Below are 22,349 nucleotides of genomic sequence, written 5' to 3'. Positions count from 1 at the left end.
GGAGAATGACATCACGAGAATTTTCTAAAGGGCCTGCTGTATCCAGCTTCAAAGCCCACATAGCAAAACAAAGAAGCAGTCCTTTTATTTCTGTAAGCGATTTTTGGAAATTGATAGATACTTCAGTCTGATTTATATTATTAGTTGTGTTCATATCTACCTACCTCATTGGTTGGGAAATTTGGGAGCACAAATTATCTTATTTAGGTATCTCAGTGTATCTTGGTTTTTCATGCAATGGATAAGTGTGTGTTGAAATAAATTGGAATGGAAGTATGTTAGGAGATTGAACATGGAAAAAGTCACAATGGAAATGTTATAAAAGAAAGAAAAATTTGGTTTCAGTTACTGGAGTTACAGAAACGGACTGGAAACTTATTACAGTCATTCCTGACATTAAGTGAGGCCTTTGGCTTTGGCATTACATAATCCAGGGACAATGTTTTATATTGAGACACAGCATGTTCTCACATGGCTAGTTCAGTTTATATTTCTTTCTTGGCTTTATAAGCATGTAACTTTTCCAGTAGTATAGTCCATTTCCATCTTTATAGATTTGTTTGGAATTATTCACACTGTGGTTTCTTGATTCTGAAATAAATTAAATAGACTGTGTGGAAATCCATATATATTTAGGCAGCAGGGTTACAGCACCCTAGTCCTAACTTATTTTGAACAGAATTGGAAAAATGGGTTATGCTGCAGTTCTTACTCAGTAAGCAAATTATTCATTACTCCGTAAGTATTAACATTATCAGGTTTTAATGCATTTTTTAAACTAAGATTTCAGTAATTACTAAACTGAGAAGTTGATTTTGCTGTTGATACAGTATAAGTTATAAATTTCTTTCTTTGACCATTTAGTGAAAAAATTTCACATGGTAAATTTGGAGTGCTAAAGAAAAAATTAAAGACTTTGATATTGAAAGAAATGAAGAGAAATCTGAATGAAAATTCAACTCGAAGTACAGCAGGTATTTAACAACTTAATTAAACATTTTTGTATATATCATTTAAAGATTATATAGTTGATAGATGGAGCATTATGGAAGGAACTTTTAAAAAGATTGACCATGTAATTTAGCTTCTTTACTTTTTAGGTCCAAGCAAATAAAAATAGTTATTCGAGGTAAAATGTTTAGTGGCAGAATCAAACCACACTTTCCTGGATTTACTCAAGTGTTCTTTCTGCAAACCTAAACCTGATGTGTTTGAGTTGTTCTGTGCCTTTAAGCTGAGAACAAGGAAATAGATTTTACTTTATTTGTATTTATGACTTCACTTATTTAAAATAAGTACTTTTCAACATGATCTGCAGAACATATGCATTACAGATACCTGGAGTGCTTATTAAATGCATAGTTTTAGCTTCTAAACCTAGTCTGTTGAATTATAATCTATGAGAGTGGGTCTAGGAATGGGCATGTTAAGCATACATTCAGATAAATACTACTCAAACTAAGGTTTGAGAACCATAGCCCAAAAGCATGTGCTATCACAGTCCAAAGAATGGTTAGGGTTTTGGAATACATGGGTCAAAGTTTGTTCTCCCTTACCTCTGTTGTCCTTGAAGCATCCCCTACAGTTAAAATGATAATAGGCAATCAAGGAGGGAAATAAGGAAAATAAAAATTGGGTTTGGAAAGAGTTGAGGGATAAGGGAGGAGCTGGGCATTATTTCCAAACAAGGTAACTAAAGCTCTGTTAAGGTGGAATAAGAAAGGAGGTTTTAAAGACAATCTATTCAGGATCTTTAAAAGAATGTAAAAAATCAAGTCTAGAAACATATCCATAATAAAGATAAAATAAACATATAAAAGTAGACAAATCCAAGTTATGTATTATTATATACTAGTAATTATTATATAACTGGGCCTGACTGTTTGCCTGTTAAGAACTAATTTGTTGGTACATTAATTTTAGGATGTTTGCCTGTACCATTGTTCAATCAGAAAAAGAGGAATAGACAGCCATTAACTTCCAATCCATTTAAAAATGATCCAGGTATCAGTACTGTTTCTGAGAGTTATGATTTTCCTCCTCTACCAACAGGTAAGAAAATGAATAAATTTTCAGGAAAGAACTACTGCATTATAGAAAATTGCTACTATAATTGGTAGAAAGTGATTCTCTTCACTATCCAAATACAGGGATTACTTGGCTCTTTCTGAACATTCCAATAAAGTAGTTTTAGTTTCCTTGTCTACATGCGTGGCTTAGCATTTCAATGGAGTATCTTAGATTTGTCACCTTTGTTCTAATGAAGTAATAACCTACGTTGTAAGTATTTTTTTCCCCCCAAATACATTTGGATGTTGTGACATAGACATTGGTACATAATGGAGAAACTAATGTTGCCTAAGGAATAGGGATAAGTGTATTAGGTACACAGGAAAAATGGGGGGGAAGTAGATATTAGCAAGGGTAGATGACAGATTTCTAGTTTTTAACTGAGTCTTCATTTGTTGGATTTACTTTCTCATCCATTTGGCTTCCATATAGCTTCAACTAGCATGTGAACTAAATTGCCCTTGCTGTGAGTTAACGTAACCTTTTAGTTCTAGTTCTCAGAGCTCATCATTGACTGTCCTCTGTGCTTCTAGATTCATATTCTAGAGATTGAATGCCTCTGGTTCAGCTTGTCTTTTAAGTTAGTTCACTAAAATCCGCATTTAGCTTTATTTATTTTTTTAAAAAGACATTTATTTATGCGTACAAGAACTGAGGTACAGGCCAGAGGTGTGGGAAGTGAGAGGATTCACCAGAGACAGAGCGGGGAACAGAACAGGCAGACTGACTGAAATACACTGCTGAGGGGAGCAGCGGGTGAGTGAGGAGAGGTCTGCTGTGCCATGTGGGTAGCTCTATGGCTGGCCAGGGATCCAACTTGGTTGCGGAGGCTGCAGATAGCTTCACAGTGCTGTACTTAACCCCTTGTGCCACCAGGGAGGCCCAAATCTGCATTTAGCTTTATGAGTAAGCTTTTTATCGTTAAAACAATTGACTCCAATGGTGGTGGGTGGTGAAAGGTCTTAATAGACTCTCTCTGGAAGAAGGCATGGACAAGCAAACATTCTGAAATATTGCTGGTTTATGCCGGTTACATATATTTTTGGGGGCACACTTAAAAAAGTATTTTAAACATGACTAGAAATTTAAAATCTAGTCATTTTTCTTTCAGTACTTTATTTTTTAAGATTTCAAGAGAAGATTTTTTTTCAATTGAGGTAACATTGGTTTACAGTATTGTATATTATTTAGGCGAAGAGGTTCACATCTCCTCAGATGTAAGTCACCAAACTGCAACCACCACCAAAGCACATATATAGACCTGTACCATAGACCTTTGGGTTCCCTTTCCACTTTGTTCCTACCCCACATCTCACCCTCAGTTCTGCAGTCATATTTCTAGGGTTTATTTGATTTAGTTTATTTGGTTTATTTGGTTCAGTACCTTTGTTTTGTTTCTCTGTAGTCCACATTTGAGTGAAATCATCTAGTATTTGTCTTTCTCCTGTCTTACTTCATTTAGCATAGTTCCCTCCAGCTCCATCCTTATTGTTGCAAATAGCAATAGTTCACCTTTTTTTTAATAGCTGAAATATCTTTTTTTTAAAGATTTATTTATTTATTTATACAAGCACTGGGTATAGTCAGAAGCACGGGAGGGTGAGAGAATTCACCAGAGCCAGTGGGGAGAGCAGAGCAGGCAGACTGACGAAGTACACTGCTGAGGGGAGCAGCGGGCAGCAGGAGAGGTCTGTGCGCCATGTGGGACCCTCACCCGGCAGCTGGGGATCGAACCTGCGCTGCAGAGGCTGCGGGCATCTTCGCAACCCAGCGCTCAACTGCTGCGCCACCGGGGAGGCCTTATAGCTGAAATATCTTTATTTATATCAATACTTGTTACTTTTATCCATTGTGCAGCCAAAGAGTTTAATCTACTTCTAAACCTTTATTTATTTTGTTTTCTTCCACTTTTGAGAAATTTGAAGAATGAATTTCATATTTTATCAGTTTTACAAATAAAATAAGAATTTCACATGGATATACATAAGTGGACTTCTATTTGGTCATCCTCTTCCATTTAAAAAATTCTTCCCCATGTAAAATATTCTTGCATGTAGCATGAATATTGACTTTGAACAATAATGACAATTTAATCTGCTCCATAGAAAATGTGTGTTCTCTTTCCAAACTCTGACCAGGATTACTATGTTAGAGATATAAAATTCTTATATTGCTTAAGAGATAGGACTAGATTAGTGTTTTTTAAATTTTTATCTTGATCCATTATTCAACTTGGGAAACAACCAATATTAAAAGAAAAGAAATAGAATAGAGTAGAATAAAATATCAGGGTATATTTACACATAGTAAGGATAAGAATTGATGGTGAAACTTTTTTTTTTTTTAGATTTATTTATTTATTTATACAAGCACTGGGCACAGTCCGAAGTGCGGGAGGGTGAGAGAACTCAGATGGTGAAACTTTTATATTCTCTTTCACACATGCATATATGCTTGCATACATATGCATATGCACCATGAATGTATATGTTTTGGGCTATGATATTGTATGTGTGCTTTTCCATTGTGGAAAAGATATATATTAAACTGTTGTTTCCTTAAAATATAGTAGGGAAGAAATTATAAGACAGGCTGTGACAAATTCCACAGCAAAGTGCTATTGAAGAATGGGTTCATATTTTCAAATTCTTTTCTTTTTCAATCTTTCAACGCAAATTAAAGTATGAAATGATTTTTTAAAAAATGCTACTTATCTTACCATTTTCTCTGTTACTTATATCTTCTGAGATTGGACCTGGGAAGTTATGAGTCCAGAGTTGCCACCTGTAATGAAAACAGTGAACTCGAGGTATATGGAAAAATACACACCAGTATTCACTGGTCACATGTCTGTTACTGAGTGATACTACTCTTCAACATGTGTTTTACATTTCTTAATTTGGAAAATATTAATATTTAACACAAAACATATTTCTTTGGAAGGCAAACACCACACTCAGTTTCTCAACCCCTGAGAAGTCAAGATTCTGAGTCTAAATCTATTATGATACTTTCAAATACTGAAAGAAGCAAGAGTGATTGGAGGTAAGCCTGCTTAAGATTTTTCTATATTCCTTTTTATCCTTCTCCTTTCCATCCTTCTTCCATCTCTTCTTCCTTTGTTAGAAATGCATTCATGAAATTTCTTTACTTAATAGCTAACTATGGCATACTATCTGTGTTTTATAAAAGTTAAGAGAGCATTCTATTTAAAACCTGGGTAAATTTGGCAGTGATTATGTTTCCAAAGAATTTTTAATGTTATAATGAAATTTCTGCCAATGTTTATCATGAATTTATTATTTTGCTATAGATCATTAAAGATCTAGTTGATATTAGGTAGTCAGGAATAGCTATTTTAATGATGGCTGTATTTCAAAATTAAGAACCAAATGGAATGCTCAATCTTATACTGGGAAGGAGAGCTCCAAGATAAATAGAACGGAATAAGAAAGAAGAATAGATGCCAAAATGCTTATGCATCTGCTCATGCTTATGCATAGGGGGCTCAAAAATGAACAAGGCCATCAAGGAGAATGGTGAGTGTACTTCTGGTCACTGCCACAAGGTGCTACACTTAATATCTAAAAATTCTGGAAAAATGGATAGAAAAAGGACATGAATTTTTTTGGGGGTTGCATTTTAGTATTCTTGGGTAAGTGGCAACTACTGCAAGAGATAATTTTGGAAACAAAGTATTGGTAAAACTCTACCAAATACATATCCTATATCACTGTTTAGTGCTTTGATAATGTTATTTTAATACTCCTTACAAGAACCTTGGAGGTTAATATTACCCTCATTCTTATTAAAGATACCATTTTTTAAAGGGGGGAACTTTTAATAAAATGAAAACAAATACATCAAAACAATATTTTTAAATAAAAATTGTTTTTTATTTAAAAACTTTATGACTCTTGCTCATTTCCTCAGGACCAGTCTATCACTTTCTTTAGGACCAAGGGGTTTTTGAAACCAGGGCTATTCAGGGATTTGGGGGCGGCCCTTAGAGTAATAGTCCCAGTTGCAAGTACTAGAAGAAAGTCCATTCTGAAAGGAATTAGATAGAAAATTAGGTAACAGATCGTAATCTGGACAGACAGTATTGTATATTCCAATCTGAAATGAGAGACAAACTATTAGATAGTTGGAGTTTTATACAGATAATTTTATACAGATAAAAATCTTTGTATAAAATATTCACCAACACTCTCTTTATAGTAACAAATAATTGGAAACAATCTAAACAATCTAGATGAAAATCCTAGGGAATGGTTAAATAAATTACAGTATATACTTAAATGAAATGTAGAAACATATCTACATATTTACTTTTGACTGACTTCATATGTTACCATACTTAAGGAGCTGTTATTTGCTTTCCTACTGCTCTGAACTGTAAGTGATTGAGTATAGTTCTGTTAGATATGCAAGTCTAGGAGTTTTCATTTGCAGAGGAAATTTAACCATGAAATTAATGATGCCTAAACTTCAGGGCTCTCATTGCATTGTTCCCTTCAGAGGCATGTTCTCTTCCATGGACTGGAGAAGAAAATGGCAGTTAGAGTATAGGCTTTGTGAAGTGCTAGGGGTCACCCCTATATCCTGATGTTGAGGCCATAGGCATGACTGATGGGATACCTGGCCCAACAACAGCTTGTTCTTGGGGATCTCATTGAACATGTGGACATAGGTCAGGCCTGAGGGAGAGACTGATCCCTGCCCTCCTCAGGACCACTACAATTTAGAATTCATAGTCAGGCCGAGATTTGAGGACTTGACTGAGTGGGATTGGCTGCAGAGGCAGCATCTATGTTTGGGGAAAACCTAGCAAGACCAGAGTTTCCCAGGGCTTGTCTCTAGGCTAGGAGGATCTACGGGGCAAAAATATTGGAGGAAGTTGCAGAAGTGTTACCAGTAAGGAGTTGTGAAAGAAACTTTTTTTTTTTTTTTAAAGATTTATTTTAGTTATTTATACAAGCACTGGGTACAGTCAGAATCGCGGGAGGGTGAGAGAATTCACCAGAGCCAGAGCAGGGAACAGAAAATGCAGACTGACCAAATACACTGCTGAGGGGAGCAGTGGGCGTGGCAGGAGAGGTCTGTCGCGCCATGTGGGATCCTCACCGGCAGGCAGGGATTGAACCAGAACTTCAGAGGCTGCAGGCAACATCACAGCCCAGCGCTCAACCGCTGCGCCACCAGGGGAGGTCTGTGAAAGAAACTTTTAAAGACGATGAATTATAAAAATAATTTCCACAGCTATGAGAGGAAAGACAAAATTTTGTTTCTGTTCTTTCTGTGGGAAATAAAACTTGTATATAAACTTGTGATCAATGTAGGAAAAAGTTTTATAGAGGTATATCAGGCAGATAACTTGTAATAATATTAATAAAATAGTTACTGTTATTGATTGTTATTACTATAATTTTTCCTGGATTTTGTGGTATTTGTGGTCTTTATAAACTATGAAAGTTTTGCAATTATTTCTGATTTCTTTTCTCATTTTCTTTCCTAATTTTATATTAAATTTGCCTAAGAAGTCTTTCCAAATTATACAGGCTTTAGGCCCCATACAATCTGGACTTGTTTTTGGTCACTAGGGAACCTAGGCCTTTTTTGGAATTTTTTTTCTGTAACATGGGATGGTTTTTATTATTTTCCCTCTTATGCTATTTCTCAGGAAAACTATTCAGAAAAAAATAATTTGTGACTTTTACTAGATTTTTCCAGTGGAATTCTTCACTAATCTGCTCAGAAATAATGCTTTTGATTTTGGCCTCATTAGTGTCAAGTTCTGATCAGGTGATAACTAACTTACATTAATGTAGCTAGTAAAATGCTGGAATGGATTAATGCAGGGCTTTCAAACTACGTAGTAAAACTATAAAATTTTTAGTTAAAGAGTAATGTATTTTGTCTATATTTATCCTCTTTGTGATTTAAAATATTTGACAATTTATTGCTTACCTTTTAGAAAATTAAAAAATAAATGTATAAAGAAGCAAGCAACGGTCCTCAAAGTCTTACTCTTAGGAGACAACCACTAGTGTATGAAAACTTATATAGTTTAAAATATATACCTTATAGCACTGGACTCTGAGTTTGGAGATAAGAGTTCTTTGGGTTTTGAATTGTCAGTAATTTGCTATATGACTGGTCAAGTACTTCTTCAATAATGCAGTTTTCTCATGTGCAATATGCTGTAGTGATGTATGTGTTTCTAGCAAGTCAGTACTTACCTTACTAAGTTGTTTGTAAACCATAAATTATCACATAAATACACATTTTCATTAATCTTCTTTTAATTAAGGAAAAATATATAAAAACAAAAATTAATGCTAGTTTTTTAAAACTATTATAGCTTCAGAGATGGCAACAAAAATACCAGCTTGAAACCTTGGGATAGAAATGATTTTAGACCTCAAGGCAAAAGAACAAATCTAGTGGCAAATGATGAAATAAATTCCTGTCCAGTGAGTTTGGGATCCCAGCAACAGAAGCAATTAAGACAATCTGAACCTCCTAACTTACCTTACCAGAGAGAAACTGAAGTACTCAGACAAAAACAGTCATCAAAAATGTCTGTCTCTACAATGAGAGGTGTAGATAAAAACAGTACATTGCAAGCATTTAAGCCCAATTTTCAACAAAATCAGATTAAGAAGAAAATGTTGGGTGATATTCCAGAAGAAAATACTCTCAAGGTAAACTTTGAAGTGTTATTTACATTTTTGTATTTACATTAAAATATGAGATAAATACTTAGAAAGTTACAGAGATCAGAGCATTTGAAATCAGTCTCATGGCATGCAAACTTGATTGGCACAAGTATGCAGTAACATTGGAGTCAATGAATGTTAATTTCCAAAATATTTTCTTAGAGGCTGTGAATTGCTACTACTTTTTATAGTTGATTTATGGTTTCCAATTGGGTTCTGAACTACTGAGTTGATGGCAGCTTATCCATTACTTGCAGATCTCCAAGATCTTCATATGTCATTCCAAGATTTTTTTTTTTTTTTCTTTTTGTAGCAGGGATCAACAAACATTTTATGGAAGGCCCGGATAGTAAATATTTTGGCTTTGTGGGCCATATTCTCTCTCTTGCTATTATTCATGTATACTGTTCAACTCCGCTATTGTAGCTTGGAAGCAGCCAGAGACAATACGTAAATGAACGGATATGGCTGTGTTCCAGTAAAAGTTTACAAAAACAGATGATAGCAAGTAAAATTTAGATTGCACACCATAGTTTGCTGGCCTCTGTTCTATAATCTGATCTTGCTTTACCTTTCCAGCCTCATATTCCATATTCTACTAATTCTCCAGTGTTCTTACCATTTCAGATTCTTCACAATTCTCAATATGATTTACACTCTAATAAACTATGCTTAGGTTTATATTCTTCCCTATATCTGCACTTTGGTCTGTCTTCTCCTTGCTCTGATTGTTCTTTGTAAATGTCTTTTATATATTTTATGCTAATTGTTTGCTATCATCCCTCCCTTGCCCCCTGGTCCAGTAGGTTCTTTACCCTTTGCCCTTCTTTTGTGCCCTGGAATACTGGATCATCCTACATAATACATAATTCCATGGTGGGAGTCCCTGGCAGGACATGAAATGGTGGGGAGAAGTTGGGTTTTCCATTCTTGCTTACATATTGTGTCACAGGCATGATATAAATCCTCCACGAGTCCAACTTTCACAGACTTGTTAATTTTATTTCCTCCCCTTTTGTATGCTTAAGTACCCTGTTTGTTCTGCCCATATACATGTAAGCAGCCTTTTCATTTTTTTTTTTTTTTTTGCTGGAAATGTGACTAGTATGTATTACAGTGGTTCTCAGTCATATTTCCTTGCATGCAAGAATGATCTGACATAGTCATTTTAGTAACAGTGACTCATGGGAGAAGTCCTCAATAGGAGGCATTTGAACCTTGCTTACAAAGGGGAAGAGAAGGGAAGGGAATTGTTAGGGAAGAAAATGCCCCAGTAAATGTTCTTTGACATGCTGCACCATTACAATGGAAATACCCTTCCCCCCAAATTAATATTTTAATATATGTAAAAATGCCAGATGCATTTCCTCTAGGGCCTTTATACTTCCTGTTTCCTTGTTTCTCATTCCACAACATACTGTTTTTAATGCATAAATTTTATCAATTCCTGATATTTTATTATATATTTATTTGCTTATTTTTTGAATCCCCCATTAGTGTGGAAAAATCTTTGGGAGTGTGTATCTTGTCTATTTTGTTCACTGTTGTTTCCTAAGTAGCTATATTTAACATGTAGCAGGTGCCAATAAATATTTTTGGAAGGAATGAATGAATGTGTCTGGCTTCCCTACTAGAGGGTGAGCACATTAGGGAAAGGAATTGTCTTTTATTAATCTGTGTTTATCATAGGATTGGCACATGAATCTTTTAAAATATTCAACAAATAAGTGAAGTAGTGAATAGATACCCATACAAATAATTCTCTTTTTGGTTTTTTCCAAGTGCATACTAATTTATCCTCCAGTAAAGTACTAATTATGCCTTTAATTAGGGAAGTAACTCAACTAAAATTTCAGTAGTTCTTTTAACATATTTTATACATTGCCTATTATAAGAACTTAGTCTTTGCATAGAAAGTAAAAGTATATGATGAAAAAATAAAAGTTTTTTTAATACCTTGTTTTAATTTTTCAAAAGGAAACCTCATCATATCATTTAAAGTTTAAAGAAAAAGATAATTCTTTAAGAATTATATCTGCAGTTATTGAAAGCATGAAGTACTGGCATGAACACGCACAGAAAGCTGTACTTCTTTTTGAAATATTGGGTAGGTGTAATATTTCAAAAATACTTTGGTAGTTAAATTTGGACAATAGTTTTATTTATTTATTATTATTTTTTATGGGGACTACACCTGAGAGGAGAAATCAAACATCGTACAAAAATGAACAATGATGTAAAACATATAAATATATGTAAATACTAAAAAAATGGACAATAATTTTAAATGTCAATACCTATAAGAATTATAAAGTAAAATTAAAAACTTGCTAAAGGAGATTATGGTTTACTAGGATTTTCTTTAGTTCCTGGGTGTGTTGTTGATTTATGTGACTTAAAAGGTAATTGGATATTTGTGATAGTATTGTTCTGATTCATAATGTTAAATCTGCTAAGATTCTTACAGGTAATTTAACTCAACTTTAAAGCAGATGATGAAATGGGACAATAATTAAAATAAATGACTAAACTCACGAAACTAGTTAGCAACACAAATTGATCTAGAATTCCAAGTCTCCTTTATTTTTTTTTGTCTAGTATTCTTTCTATTATACTGAATCTAGTAATACTTTTGCATATAAATTAAATCATAATTAAAATAGTCTGAAATAATATTTGTAAAGAGTCCTGATTTGAGTAAATACTCTATAATTAATATGTCATTTAAGTTAATATTTAAAAGAGATAAGTTCTTTTTTTTTTAAGATTTATTTATTTATTTATACAAAAACAGGGGTACAGGCCAGATAGGTGGGAGGGATGAGAGGATTCACCAGAGACAGAGCAGAGAACAGAACAGGCAGACTGATGAAATACACTGTCGAGGGGAGCAGCAGGCGCGACAGGAGAGGTCTGCCTCACCATGTGGGACCCTCGCTGGCCGGGATCAAACCAGCACTGCAGAGGCTGCGGGCAGCTTCACAGTGCAGTGCTCAACCGCCTGCACCACCAGGGGAGGCCTAAGGGAGAAGTTTTTTTACTCTACATTTTGTTTTTAATAACTTTATAAAAATTTTAGCTAATTTAAGGGATCAAAATCAGTCTACTATACAAAAATTTACCCTTGTTTCCTTTTTATTGAGACCACTGACTTAAAAGCAATTGTCCCTGGTGATTTTTTTCTTATTGAATTAACATTGATTTATAAGATTACATAGCTCTCAAGTGGATAGCCTTATAAATAACATATGCATATACTACATTATTTTGTGTTCACCACCAGAATTCTAGTTTCCACCATCAGCATGTAGCTGACCCCAAAGCGGGGGAATTTTATAGAATGTTTCTGGAATATAATTATCTAGAGTGAGGCAATAAACAAGAAATAGAGATTTAAAACATATTTCTCTTCATAGTTAAGTAAAATAGCATGTCAATTATGAAATATTCTAAATATACAGAAAAACAGAATAATAAATGTTCTTATATACATGTTATAGATACATTTGAAACCCTTACTCATTTTTCTTCTCTAGAGAACAACATGGTGGTATCTTTATGGGCCATGCTTTTAATTTCACATATGTAAAATATACATAGATACAGTATATATACATTTATATATAGCTTTATGTTTTAAAATATACAACTTGCATTTTTCATTCAGTATTATTTTTTTGAGATTTAGCCATTTTCCTGTCCTGTCACAGTGTTGATTTCATTTTAAGTCTCTAAATGTGGTCTCTGTATTAGCTTCCTCTGCCCTGTAGTATCAACATGATTATCAAAGTTCTCTGTACTGTGCATAGTCACACCATGTTTCCACATTCTTACATAGTTTCTTTTAGTTTCTTTTCTCTGGGAACTGGCCAATGACCCCGTCACATCATCATTTCTGACTGGGTAACCAGCGCACCCCTGAAACCCCAGCCTCTGTGATTGGGGAATGGGATGTGCTGATGAGCGCGGCAGCCTCAGTTTACTGCGGTCTTTGGGAGCAGCAGGTCCAGCCCAGTCATATGAGTCTGAGCATTGTCAGGGAAATGGAGGCTGGCCTACAAATAATAAATGTGCATTGTTCAGCACGAGGTAGATAGTTATTATAGGAATGAATAATGCTCTTACTGACAATAATTTCTTAAGATAAACATGAATTATTACTTGATTTTATAGATGAAACATTTGAAAGAAATCAAATTATTTCTCACTTTTGTAAGTTGAAGAAGTATGCATGACTTAAGGTTCTCATTTAGTGCATTTTTTTTTCTTTAAATCATGATGCTTATTTGTTGTACATGTATTTTTGTATTATAATATAGTAGAGTAGACTGGGGATTTAACCACTCTATCGAACATGTTCTAAGAAAAATTCTTCAGATGGTCAGCTGTTGGCAGTTGTATGAATTTTGGCATAAACCTGTTTCTAAGGTAATGAGGGTCAGAAATTTTGTTTTCTTTAGTATAAAACATCTTTCTATTTTTCCTTCTTTAAATATCTTCCTGGGCCTCCCCTGGTGGCGCAGCGGTTGGACGCTGGGCTGCGAAGCTGCCTGCAGCCTCTGCAGTGCAGGTTTGATCCCCATCCGCCGGGCGAGGGTCCCACATGGCATGCAGACCTCTCTTGCCGCGTTTGCTGCTCCCCTCAGGACTGTATTTCGTCAGTCTGCCTATTCTGTTCCCCACTCTGGCTCTGGTGAATTCTCTCACCCTCCTGCACTTCTGACTGTACCCAGTGCTTGTATAAATAAATAAATTAATCTTTAAAAAAATATCTTCCTTATTGTAGTAGAAAAAGAACTATTAGAGTTTGATATGGAAATAATTATTTCATTGTCAACTTCTTTCTGTTAAATTTTATTTAAATTTTTCTAGCAATGATTTTTCCCCCGTTTCAATGTTTCTTAGGTGTTCTTGATTCAGCTGTTACTCCTGGCCCAAATTATTCGAAGAGTTTTCTTATGAGAGATGGGAAAAATATCCTGCCTTGTGTATTTTATGAAATAGTGAGTATTAAAGTATTCTTTACAAAGCCTATCCCAACAGACCATATAAATGTGGGCTATAATTCCATTGCAATAGAAATTCTGTTAACAATTGAGTACTACTTTCAGAATTTTGTTTGGTTTTAGTTCTGATGTTAAAGTTGTTTATTTATTTAGTTAATATGGAGAGTCTACTATGTACCAGGTGCTGTGTTGCATATAAGTGATACAAAGTGCAATGTAAGGGTAAATGACTTTGTCTCAAGGGGTTTATAACCTCAGGTAGAAAGACAGATACATAAATGTTACAATGTGGTGTGACAGAGGTATGTGCAGGGTATTGTAGAAGTAGACAGGAGTGATGGGACAGACCAGGGAAAGATACTTGAAGTAGTAACCCATCCTATCTTAGACATTTAAGGAAAGTAAGCCAAAGTACTTGAGGGTTAGAAGAGGTAGGGAGGAATGCATTCTAAGGTGAGGGAGCAGTGTATGTGCTAAGACAGGGCTTGGATTGTTCAGGAAACTGCAAGTAGTTTATAATTATGAGAAGGTAGATTTAGTGATTGGGGGGCAGGGTAAGGGTAGTGGTTCTGATATTGTGGGAAGGCAGAGGCTTGTAGGGAAAAGGCTTGGTAACGAGATTTCGGAATGACAGAGAATGCTAGAGGTCACAAAGGATTCTGGAGACCTTATAAAACTTATGTACTTTGTAAAAGAGTTTGACCTTAATTCTGAAATTGACCTAAATTCTGAAAACAGAATTGGATTTTAGTTTTATTTCACCATTTGCTAGCTTTATGACTTTAAATAGCTACTTAAAACTCCCTGAACTTAGCTTTTTATTTTTTCCCTGTAAAATGAGATGAATTCCAATTTGATAGGTTGTTTGGAGATGAAATGACAAAACATAAATGGACAGCACCTGACACATATATGAAAAGAAATAATGATTGTCATATCAGTAATTTCTGTATATCTTGAATGTTTATTATTTTTCTCTAAACTGATAAGTTTTAAAAAAGTCTATTGAAGTATAACATAGAAAAGTACACTTTGTGAAGTGTCACAGAGCAAACATTACCAAGGTTAAGAAATAAAGTATTGCTATCTTTTCAGACATCCTTGTGCCTTCTCTTGTTACTCACCTAATAGTAACTACTATCCTGATGTTTACTATCCTAAATTAATTCTGCCTGTTTTTGAACTTTATGTAACTATGTCATATGGTACATCTTTTATATCTGGTTTCTTTCAATCAACACGATATTTTTAAGATTTGTCTATGTTGTTGCATGTAGGTATAGTTCATTTATTTATATTATGTACACAATATTCTGTTGTTTGAATATACCACAGTTTGTTTTTATCCTGTTGGTGGGTGTCTGGGTCTTTCCATATTTTTTTTCTATTAGGAATAATGCTCTCTGAAAATTCCTCTATATGTGTTTTGTTATACATATATACATGCATTTCTGTTAGGCGTGTACCTGGAAGTAAAATTGCTGGATTATAGTGCATATGTGTGTTCTAATACAGTGATTGATGCCAAAGAATTTTCCAGTTTACACAATCAGTGAAGGAGAGTTGTAGTCTCTCTGTGTTCTTATCAGCATTTAGTTCTGTCCAGGGTTTTATATTCTGGCCATTTTTAGTGGGTAAGTTAATGCTATTTCATTTCTCTGTAGTTCCCTGTGACTAATCAGATTGAGCTCTTTATATGATTACTGCCCATTTGAATGTCTTCTTATGTAAAATCTGTTCAGGTTTCTTGTTCTTTTTTTCCTACTGAATTATTTGATCTATAAAAGTTTTGCTTTGATCTATAAAAGTTTTTTTTTAATATATACTGGGGTATAAGTTTTTTGTTCATTGTGCATATTGCAAATATTTTCTCATATTTCATGGTTTGCTTTTTAAGTTTTAATGGTGCCTTTTGAGGAGCAGAAACTCCACACTTTAATATATTCCTTTCAGTAATTATCAATATTTTCCCTTAAAGTTAGTGTTTTTTATAACCATTTAATTAAAGCAGTTGCAAAATAATTTTGTTTATGATCCAGAGGATTTGGAGGTGGCTGGTCTTTTTTCTGGTTTACTAGTCCCGTTAAGGCAAAACCCTTTTCAGTCCCAACACTAAGTCTGGGGTGGGTGGGTGTGGTTATCAAAATCTCTTTTCTTTGGGACCTGAGATTCCATTTTTTCCCTCCCAACCCTATGAACCTGTCAAAAGCTCTGTTCAGTTACTTAGACTGTCAACTGCCTTGCCTAAAATTGGGAGAAACCTCAGAGGGAAGGCATCCCCAAATATGAGGCCCCATTCTGAACTTCTGTCTTCTCTCAGATGAGGTCTTTTTGTCACTACCTTGATATCTTGTTGATGTCTATGAGGAGATTTTTAACTAAATATTTCATCCAGCTATTTAAGTTTTCAGTTGGAGAGTGGATCTGAATTACCTAGTTTGCTGTCTTCTGAAAGCAGAACTCTGGCAATCTAATAGAAGTGAACAATTCCCTTGCCATTGCATTGGGAATTATTCAGTTTTTAAGAAGCAGCAACTCAGTAGCATGTAAGAAACTATATCCAAGTGAAGATCTTTCCTCTGTGATAGGGCACCCCTACATACCTAGCTATCATGGTCTTATCAGCTGTGGGGCTCTAAATCAGGTGGAGGAATTTGGGGGTGATACATAATGACTCAGTCATATTAATTACAAAAATTAAATTCAGATGAAGTAATAAAAACATTATTTTTATATATTTTTTAGGATCGTGCACTTCCAAGACTTATTAGAGGCCAAGTTCATAGATGTGTTGGACACTATGACCAGAAAAAGAATATTTTCAAGTGTGTTTCTGTCAGACCGGCAACCATTTCTGAACAAAAAACATTTCAAGTATTTGTTCAAATTGGAGATGCTGAGATGAAATATTATACTAATGTAATGAATGAAATTTAAATAGTGTTGAAGGAAGTTTAAATAATATGAAGCATTTTCTGTTATTGTTTAAATTATAATTCTTATGGTTTTATAGCTGCCATTTTTCTGTGTTTAACTTGTTGGATTAAAATATTTAAATCCTTTAAGTGTGGAAGTTTTTGAAAAATAATTTTACTGTTTTTATAAAACCTGTGCAATTGCTAAAATTCAACAGCCATTTCAGACAAAAATGTGCACTATAATAGATATAGATATGTATTTAACATGAGACACTAATACATTCGAGTCATCCCCCAAATTTAATCCAATTTAATGGGGAAATAAAGATCATAACCTCTGAAGTCCAGGAATAAGATAAGGGCCCCCACAGTCAGTATTGTTACAAAGCATTGTACTGGAACTGCTTGTCCGTGTAGTTCATTTAATTATTTCAAATATTTTGGAAGCATATACTCTGCCGAGCACTCTACTGGTCAGCTACTACTAGGAGTGAATAAAGTTTGATGAGATATAGTACAGGGCCATACATCTAAGTGAAAACAGGGGAAGCATGTATCCATTAGCTCCCAGCACCCATTATTTAAGGGTTGGTCCATGGATCTCTAGCTCCCCTGTACTTTCAAATCTTATGTGTGTGATTGTTGAGTTTTTCCATGATATTCAACTCCATGGAATAAGAAAAATCCTGTGGCAGGAAGCAGGTGGAGCAGGCATGAGGCTGATTGAAGTCTGGGCAGAACTGTTTATTGCAGTTGTGACTGGCGTAAAAGATGATGTTGGAGAGAATTGGACTTGGTGCACAAGAAATGCTGATACAGTTCTCAGCGGGGGAAGGCTTCTACCAGGATTACTTCAGCAGATCTAGAGATTGCCCTCGGACACGTTAGGCTCCTTATGTCACTGAACCAACAGGCAACTAAAAAAGTTACCTTACCATACTGATAAAAATTAACAATAGAAATTTGAGTTTCTTTACATAATTAGGAAAGAGTATACCTGAGTCCAGGAGATTCGACTGCCCCTTAATAAAGGTAAATGGAATATTACAGCAACCAAACAAAAGCAATAGCTCTGAGGATTCAGACTTGAGGAATGAAGGTTGAATGTAAAGAATCCCATCCAGCTGAAGTGATGGCAAAAGGAACATGGAGTAGAGGTATGGAAGATGCAGTTGCAAATGCTAGCAATGTTTTTCTGATTGATTGCAGGGTGAGGAGAGCTGGAAATTAGGTGGTAATCAGATGCTTGTGGACCGTGGTAGAGATGATGGTGGTGGCAGGGCACTATTAAGGATTTCCTAGAGAAGTATGGAACTAGATATCCCTCTGCTGGATACACATCTGGGCTTCCTTTCAATATTGCCCTCAGGAAGAACTGAACATGATCTGGGAGTTTACCTTTTCTCTTACTTTGGTTCTTTATATATGTTTGCATATGGTTGCATCATAGAGATCTGACCCTTGTTAACTGTAGGTTTCTCTCTCCCCTGGGGAATTGGGTTGTAGTGAGATTCTGCCAACCTGTGTTCTCTCTGATATATGTGTCTTTGATGGTGGTACTCAGTTCAAAGACCACTGATGGCTTCTTGTTGCCCAACAGGATAACATCTCCACACAAAGTATTTTGGGATATTCACTGTCTGGCCCTTGCTTGTGTTTATGAATTCTTCACCCATCCTCCTTTCCAAAGAAAATGTCCCAGAATGTTGACTCCAGTCCCACAGGACTACTTCTTGTCCACTCCTGAACGTGCAGTGATCAAGCATCCACAAATGAGCTTCTCTCCATCCCCACCTTGACCCAGAGTATAGTCAGGTGTGATGGGTGACTGTAATCACTCATAGCCCCAGTGACAATTTGTCCTAGAGAGGTCCTGGGTAATTGCTTTGCCTTTAATGAGTTCCTCCAGGATCTGGACTCCTGTGGGATCCAGGGTCCCTCATGCCCAGGGGTGTGTGGAATGGGGGATGTGAGAAGAATGCTGCAGATGCAGGTGACGACTGCAGAAGCAGGTGACGACTGCAGAGGCTGTTACTCATGTAGTTAGTGAATAAAGGGGAGGAGGCCTTGGGTCAGGGTCCTGGAGCGGCCCTGAAACATGCTGGGTAAGTTGGGCAGAGGGTGAGTGAGCGGGTCCATTGGGATCCTTCCAACCTGAGGCTCTTGATGTCCCAGATTGGAGAGTTTTTCAGCTATGTCCCTTCATTTCTCACCTCTCTGCCTCCCAAAACTTTTCCACATTCTAGAAATATTTTGAATAATATTCACCACTTATATTTTTATTGCTAATGAAATTCATACATGTTGCTTACTATTACAATCATGAGGTTGTATCAATAGCTCTGTGAGGTATTTTAATAAAGAGATTCTTAATTTACTATATATTTGAGTTAAGGGGACTTAAAATAGCTTGGATAGACCCACCTTCTCAAAGATTCTGATTGTATTTATTAGGAGAGGGTGCAGTAATCTATATTTTAAAAATGTGCTGTTTGCAAAGTGTGATCCACAGACCAGAAGAGTTGCCACCATCAAATGTTAGATTTGTGTTTATAAAATGTAGAATTTTAAGCAACACAAAAGACCTACTAAATCAAGCTAAGCACTTAACAGGGGCCTTTCGGAGTTCATTATGTAAATTAACTTTTTAGAAGCACTATCCTTTGTGATTCTTGTGTGCAGTCCAGACTGAGAGCTACTAAGAAGTGAATATCATTAATGGAGCCACTGAAGCTCACATACCTGGTCTATAAGTGTTGGCTCTCTGGTTTCTGATTGTAGTAAGACTCTTTTTTTAAAAAAAGATTTATTTATTTATACAAGAACTGGGGTACAGTCAGAGGCATGGGAGTGTGAGAGAATTCACCAGAGAAGAGCAGGGAGCAGAACAGGTAGACTGACCAAAGACACTGCTGAGGGGAGCAGCGGGTGAGACAGGAGAGGTCTGTAGTGCCATGTGGGATTCTCGCTGGCCGGCCGGGATTGAACCCGCGGTGCAGGGGCTGCGAACAGCTTCACAGCGTGGTACTCAACCCGCTGCGCCATTGGGGAGGCCCTGTAATAAGACTCTTGACACAAGAAATAGGTCTCACTCATTTCACAGGGCAAGAAAATCCTGAGGAGTATATGGAACTTCATGTGATGCTTTACTTCACTTTACCACCAGAGCATTTGATCCACCTGCAAGAACTAACAATGTCGCTCGTTCCATAGTACAGCAACACTGAACTCAATTATGTTTCTTTACAGAAGGATGGCCCATATTTTTAATGCTCCTACTTAGCTTACTTAGTTCCAAGGCAAACTCTGAGGTATGATACCTGGGAAGCACTGGAGAAAGCTCTCAAATAGAAATGACCTTTATTTGCCCCCTTTGCCCAAAATTACTGAATATCTCCTTCAGAGTAATTTTTTCACAGCAGTATCGCTGAATCCTGTGGCTATCAACACAAGGAGAAAAAAGACACTGTAGCTGTTTATACTGGGTTGCCTGTTTAGGTTAAAGATAGTGTTACATTCAGAAAATAAAAAGCAGTGAGGTTTTTTTTTTTTTTTTTTTTTTCTGGGAGGTTTTAATAGGAACAGATAGTCTGACTAACAGGAAATTACAACCTCACTGTCTTTAAAGTTGAGGAATGCCCATCAGCACTTAGGACACATTGGCTGGTCCAGGCGCTGTGGCAGGCCTGGTGCTCCTGCAGTCATAGGGAGGCAGGGCCTCTTCTGAATGCAGCTCATAGTCCGGGGCAGGTGGGGAGGGGGAGTGGGGGAGGGTGAGGAAAGGGGTGGGTAGCTCAGCTGAATGGGGGAGGACAAGCACAGGACCCTGGGAACAGCAGCAGGTGCTCCCCTGACCTGGGGAGACAGAGTAGGTTTAGCTGAGTAAGTGACGTGTGATATACCTGAAGGGAGAGTACAGTAAGCCAGGTGAAGAGGAAGCAGAGGGAGAATGCCAAGCAGAGGAAGAACAAGTGCAACAGGCTGGAAGTAGGAAATGGTGACTTTTCAGCCCAGCGTTACTGGGAGTGGAAAGTGAAGATACGGTGTGGCTAAAGTTCAGGTCATAAAGCACCTTTTGGGCCCTTGAGATAGATTTTGTATGGGAAACCAAGAGGCTGAAGTGGGTGCAGATGCTCTGGAGCTGGAGGCTTTCCACCTGCTTTCCTCCTTCCCCTGGTCCCTGTCAGCTCCAGCACCCAGAGTCCACCTTCCTGTGGCCAGCAGGCAGTTCTAGGCCAGTTCTGTGCTCTCCGCCGTGATGGCTGCGAGGGGTCTGGGTCCTCAGCCTCTGGCCCCCGCAGTCCCCTCCTGCTCCTTGCTCTGCTAGCTGTGGGTCTGGCCGGTGCTGGGGGCTGAGAGGCCAGAATATTAGCCGAACCATTCTTTGTGGCAAAACATGAAGATAGTTCAAGGATTTTTTACAAGACAGCGAAAGATGGATTTGCCCCGTGGAACACCTGAATGACAAAAACAAAGTTTGGCCTTGCAATATCTCCATTAGTAGATGTGGAGAAGAAAAATAAAGGATCAGACATGCTTGTTGCAACAGAAATGGATAGATGTAAAGTAAGGACAGAACCCTGATGACTGTGGTGGGATTGAAGTTTCTAGTGTCCCTTCAAAGTCTCTGGGCCCCAGGCATTGCTGTGGTTGCTAAGTTGTTGAAGATGGGAAATTCATAGCCCAGGTTCTCCTGTAGCTGTTTCTGTGAACCTTCCTTCCTGTTTCAATTCTTAGATCCTTTGGGCTTTTTGATGCTGTGATTTATAAATGGGCAAGTAATATAGTAACAGTTCATAGTGGAAATGCAAATAAGTGATATAAAAACTCATATATCTCATGATACCTGTCAATTATCAAAATGTAAATGGTTTAGAATTTGATGCCAGCTTTAGCAGATTAACAGCTGCTAACATTGGTTTATCTTACTGAATTGCCCATTAGAACATCTTACCTGCAAGACTAAAGTAGTGACTAACTGAATAACTTTGATCTTCAAATCATAGAAAAGTATTAACTGTACTAGTAAAATTCTAATGTCTGTATCCTGGCAAGTAATACTAATTTGTAACCAACAGTGAAGTTCATCTTTTGGTTGTGCTGGAAAATTCCTGTTGTATTTGAAAACTGATTTCAATATTTTCTGTATTTGGTAAAGGCACATTAAAAAAAAAAAGAAATTTTGCCTTTCTCTTAAGAGCCCTGGTAGTCCAAGAAGACTTTAAGGAGAGGATGATCAGATTTTTATCATAAGATACCAGGGTGAAGAGACTGAAAGAAGGGGAGCATGGAGGCAGGGAGAGGAATTTAAGAGGCTGTTTGAGTAGCACAGACACGGTATGTCTGTGGGTCATGGGTTTGGGGATATGAGTGCATGAGACAGAGAATTAAGTGGCAGAATCTATAGGACCTGATTGATTGCATATTGATAGTGACTGAGAGGAGATTGATAGAGAAAGGAGGAGATGAAAGAAAACTCTTAGGTTTTTGACTTGAACCTGATTTCTTTTATTGAGATGAGAGACTTGGAGGAGTGGATTGGGAGAGGGACAGGGAGATAATGATTACACAATTCTGAAGGTAAGAGAGGTTTACCCATGAGGGTCTGATGGTAATTGATGCCACCGGTAAGG

General features: G+C 36.6%; 1 protein-coding gene across 3 annotated transcripts; it reads left to right on the top strand.

Annotated features, from left to right (window-relative positions):
* Positions 1-831: 831 nt before the first annotated feature.
* Positions 832-16,735, top strand: SPATA22 (spermatogenesis associated 22; the record flags this gene model as incomplete). 3 transcript variants are annotated; one of them, XM_084237198.1, is made up of 8 exons in its annotated part: positions 832-974; positions 1,924-2,004; positions 4,819-4,879; positions 5,014-5,115; positions 8,435-8,777; positions 10,770-10,899; positions 13,698-13,795; positions 16,544-16,735. In XM_084237198.1, exons 1-8 carry the CDS (start codon positions 932-934, stop codon positions 16,733-16,735), a joined length of 1,050 nt encoding a protein of 349 aa, XP_084093324.1. In that variant the 5' UTR covers positions 832-931. The 3 variants fall into 3 exon arrangements, with proteins under 3 accessions (XP_084093324.1, XP_084093323.1, XP_084093325.1); XM_084237197.1 differs by having other exon boundaries at positions 1,924-2,052; XM_084237199.1 differs by lacking the exon at positions 1,924-2,004.
* Positions 16,736-22,349: the final 5,614 nt, after the last annotated feature.

The sequence above is a fragment of the Talpa europaea genome (assembly GCF_964194135.1).
Source record: "Talpa europaea genome assembly, chromosome: 7".
NCBI classification, from domain to species: domain Eukaryota; kingdom Metazoa; phylum Chordata; class Mammalia; order Eulipotyphla; family Talpidae; genus Talpa; species Talpa europaea.
This window is presented reverse-complemented; position numbering and strand designations above follow the sequence as displayed.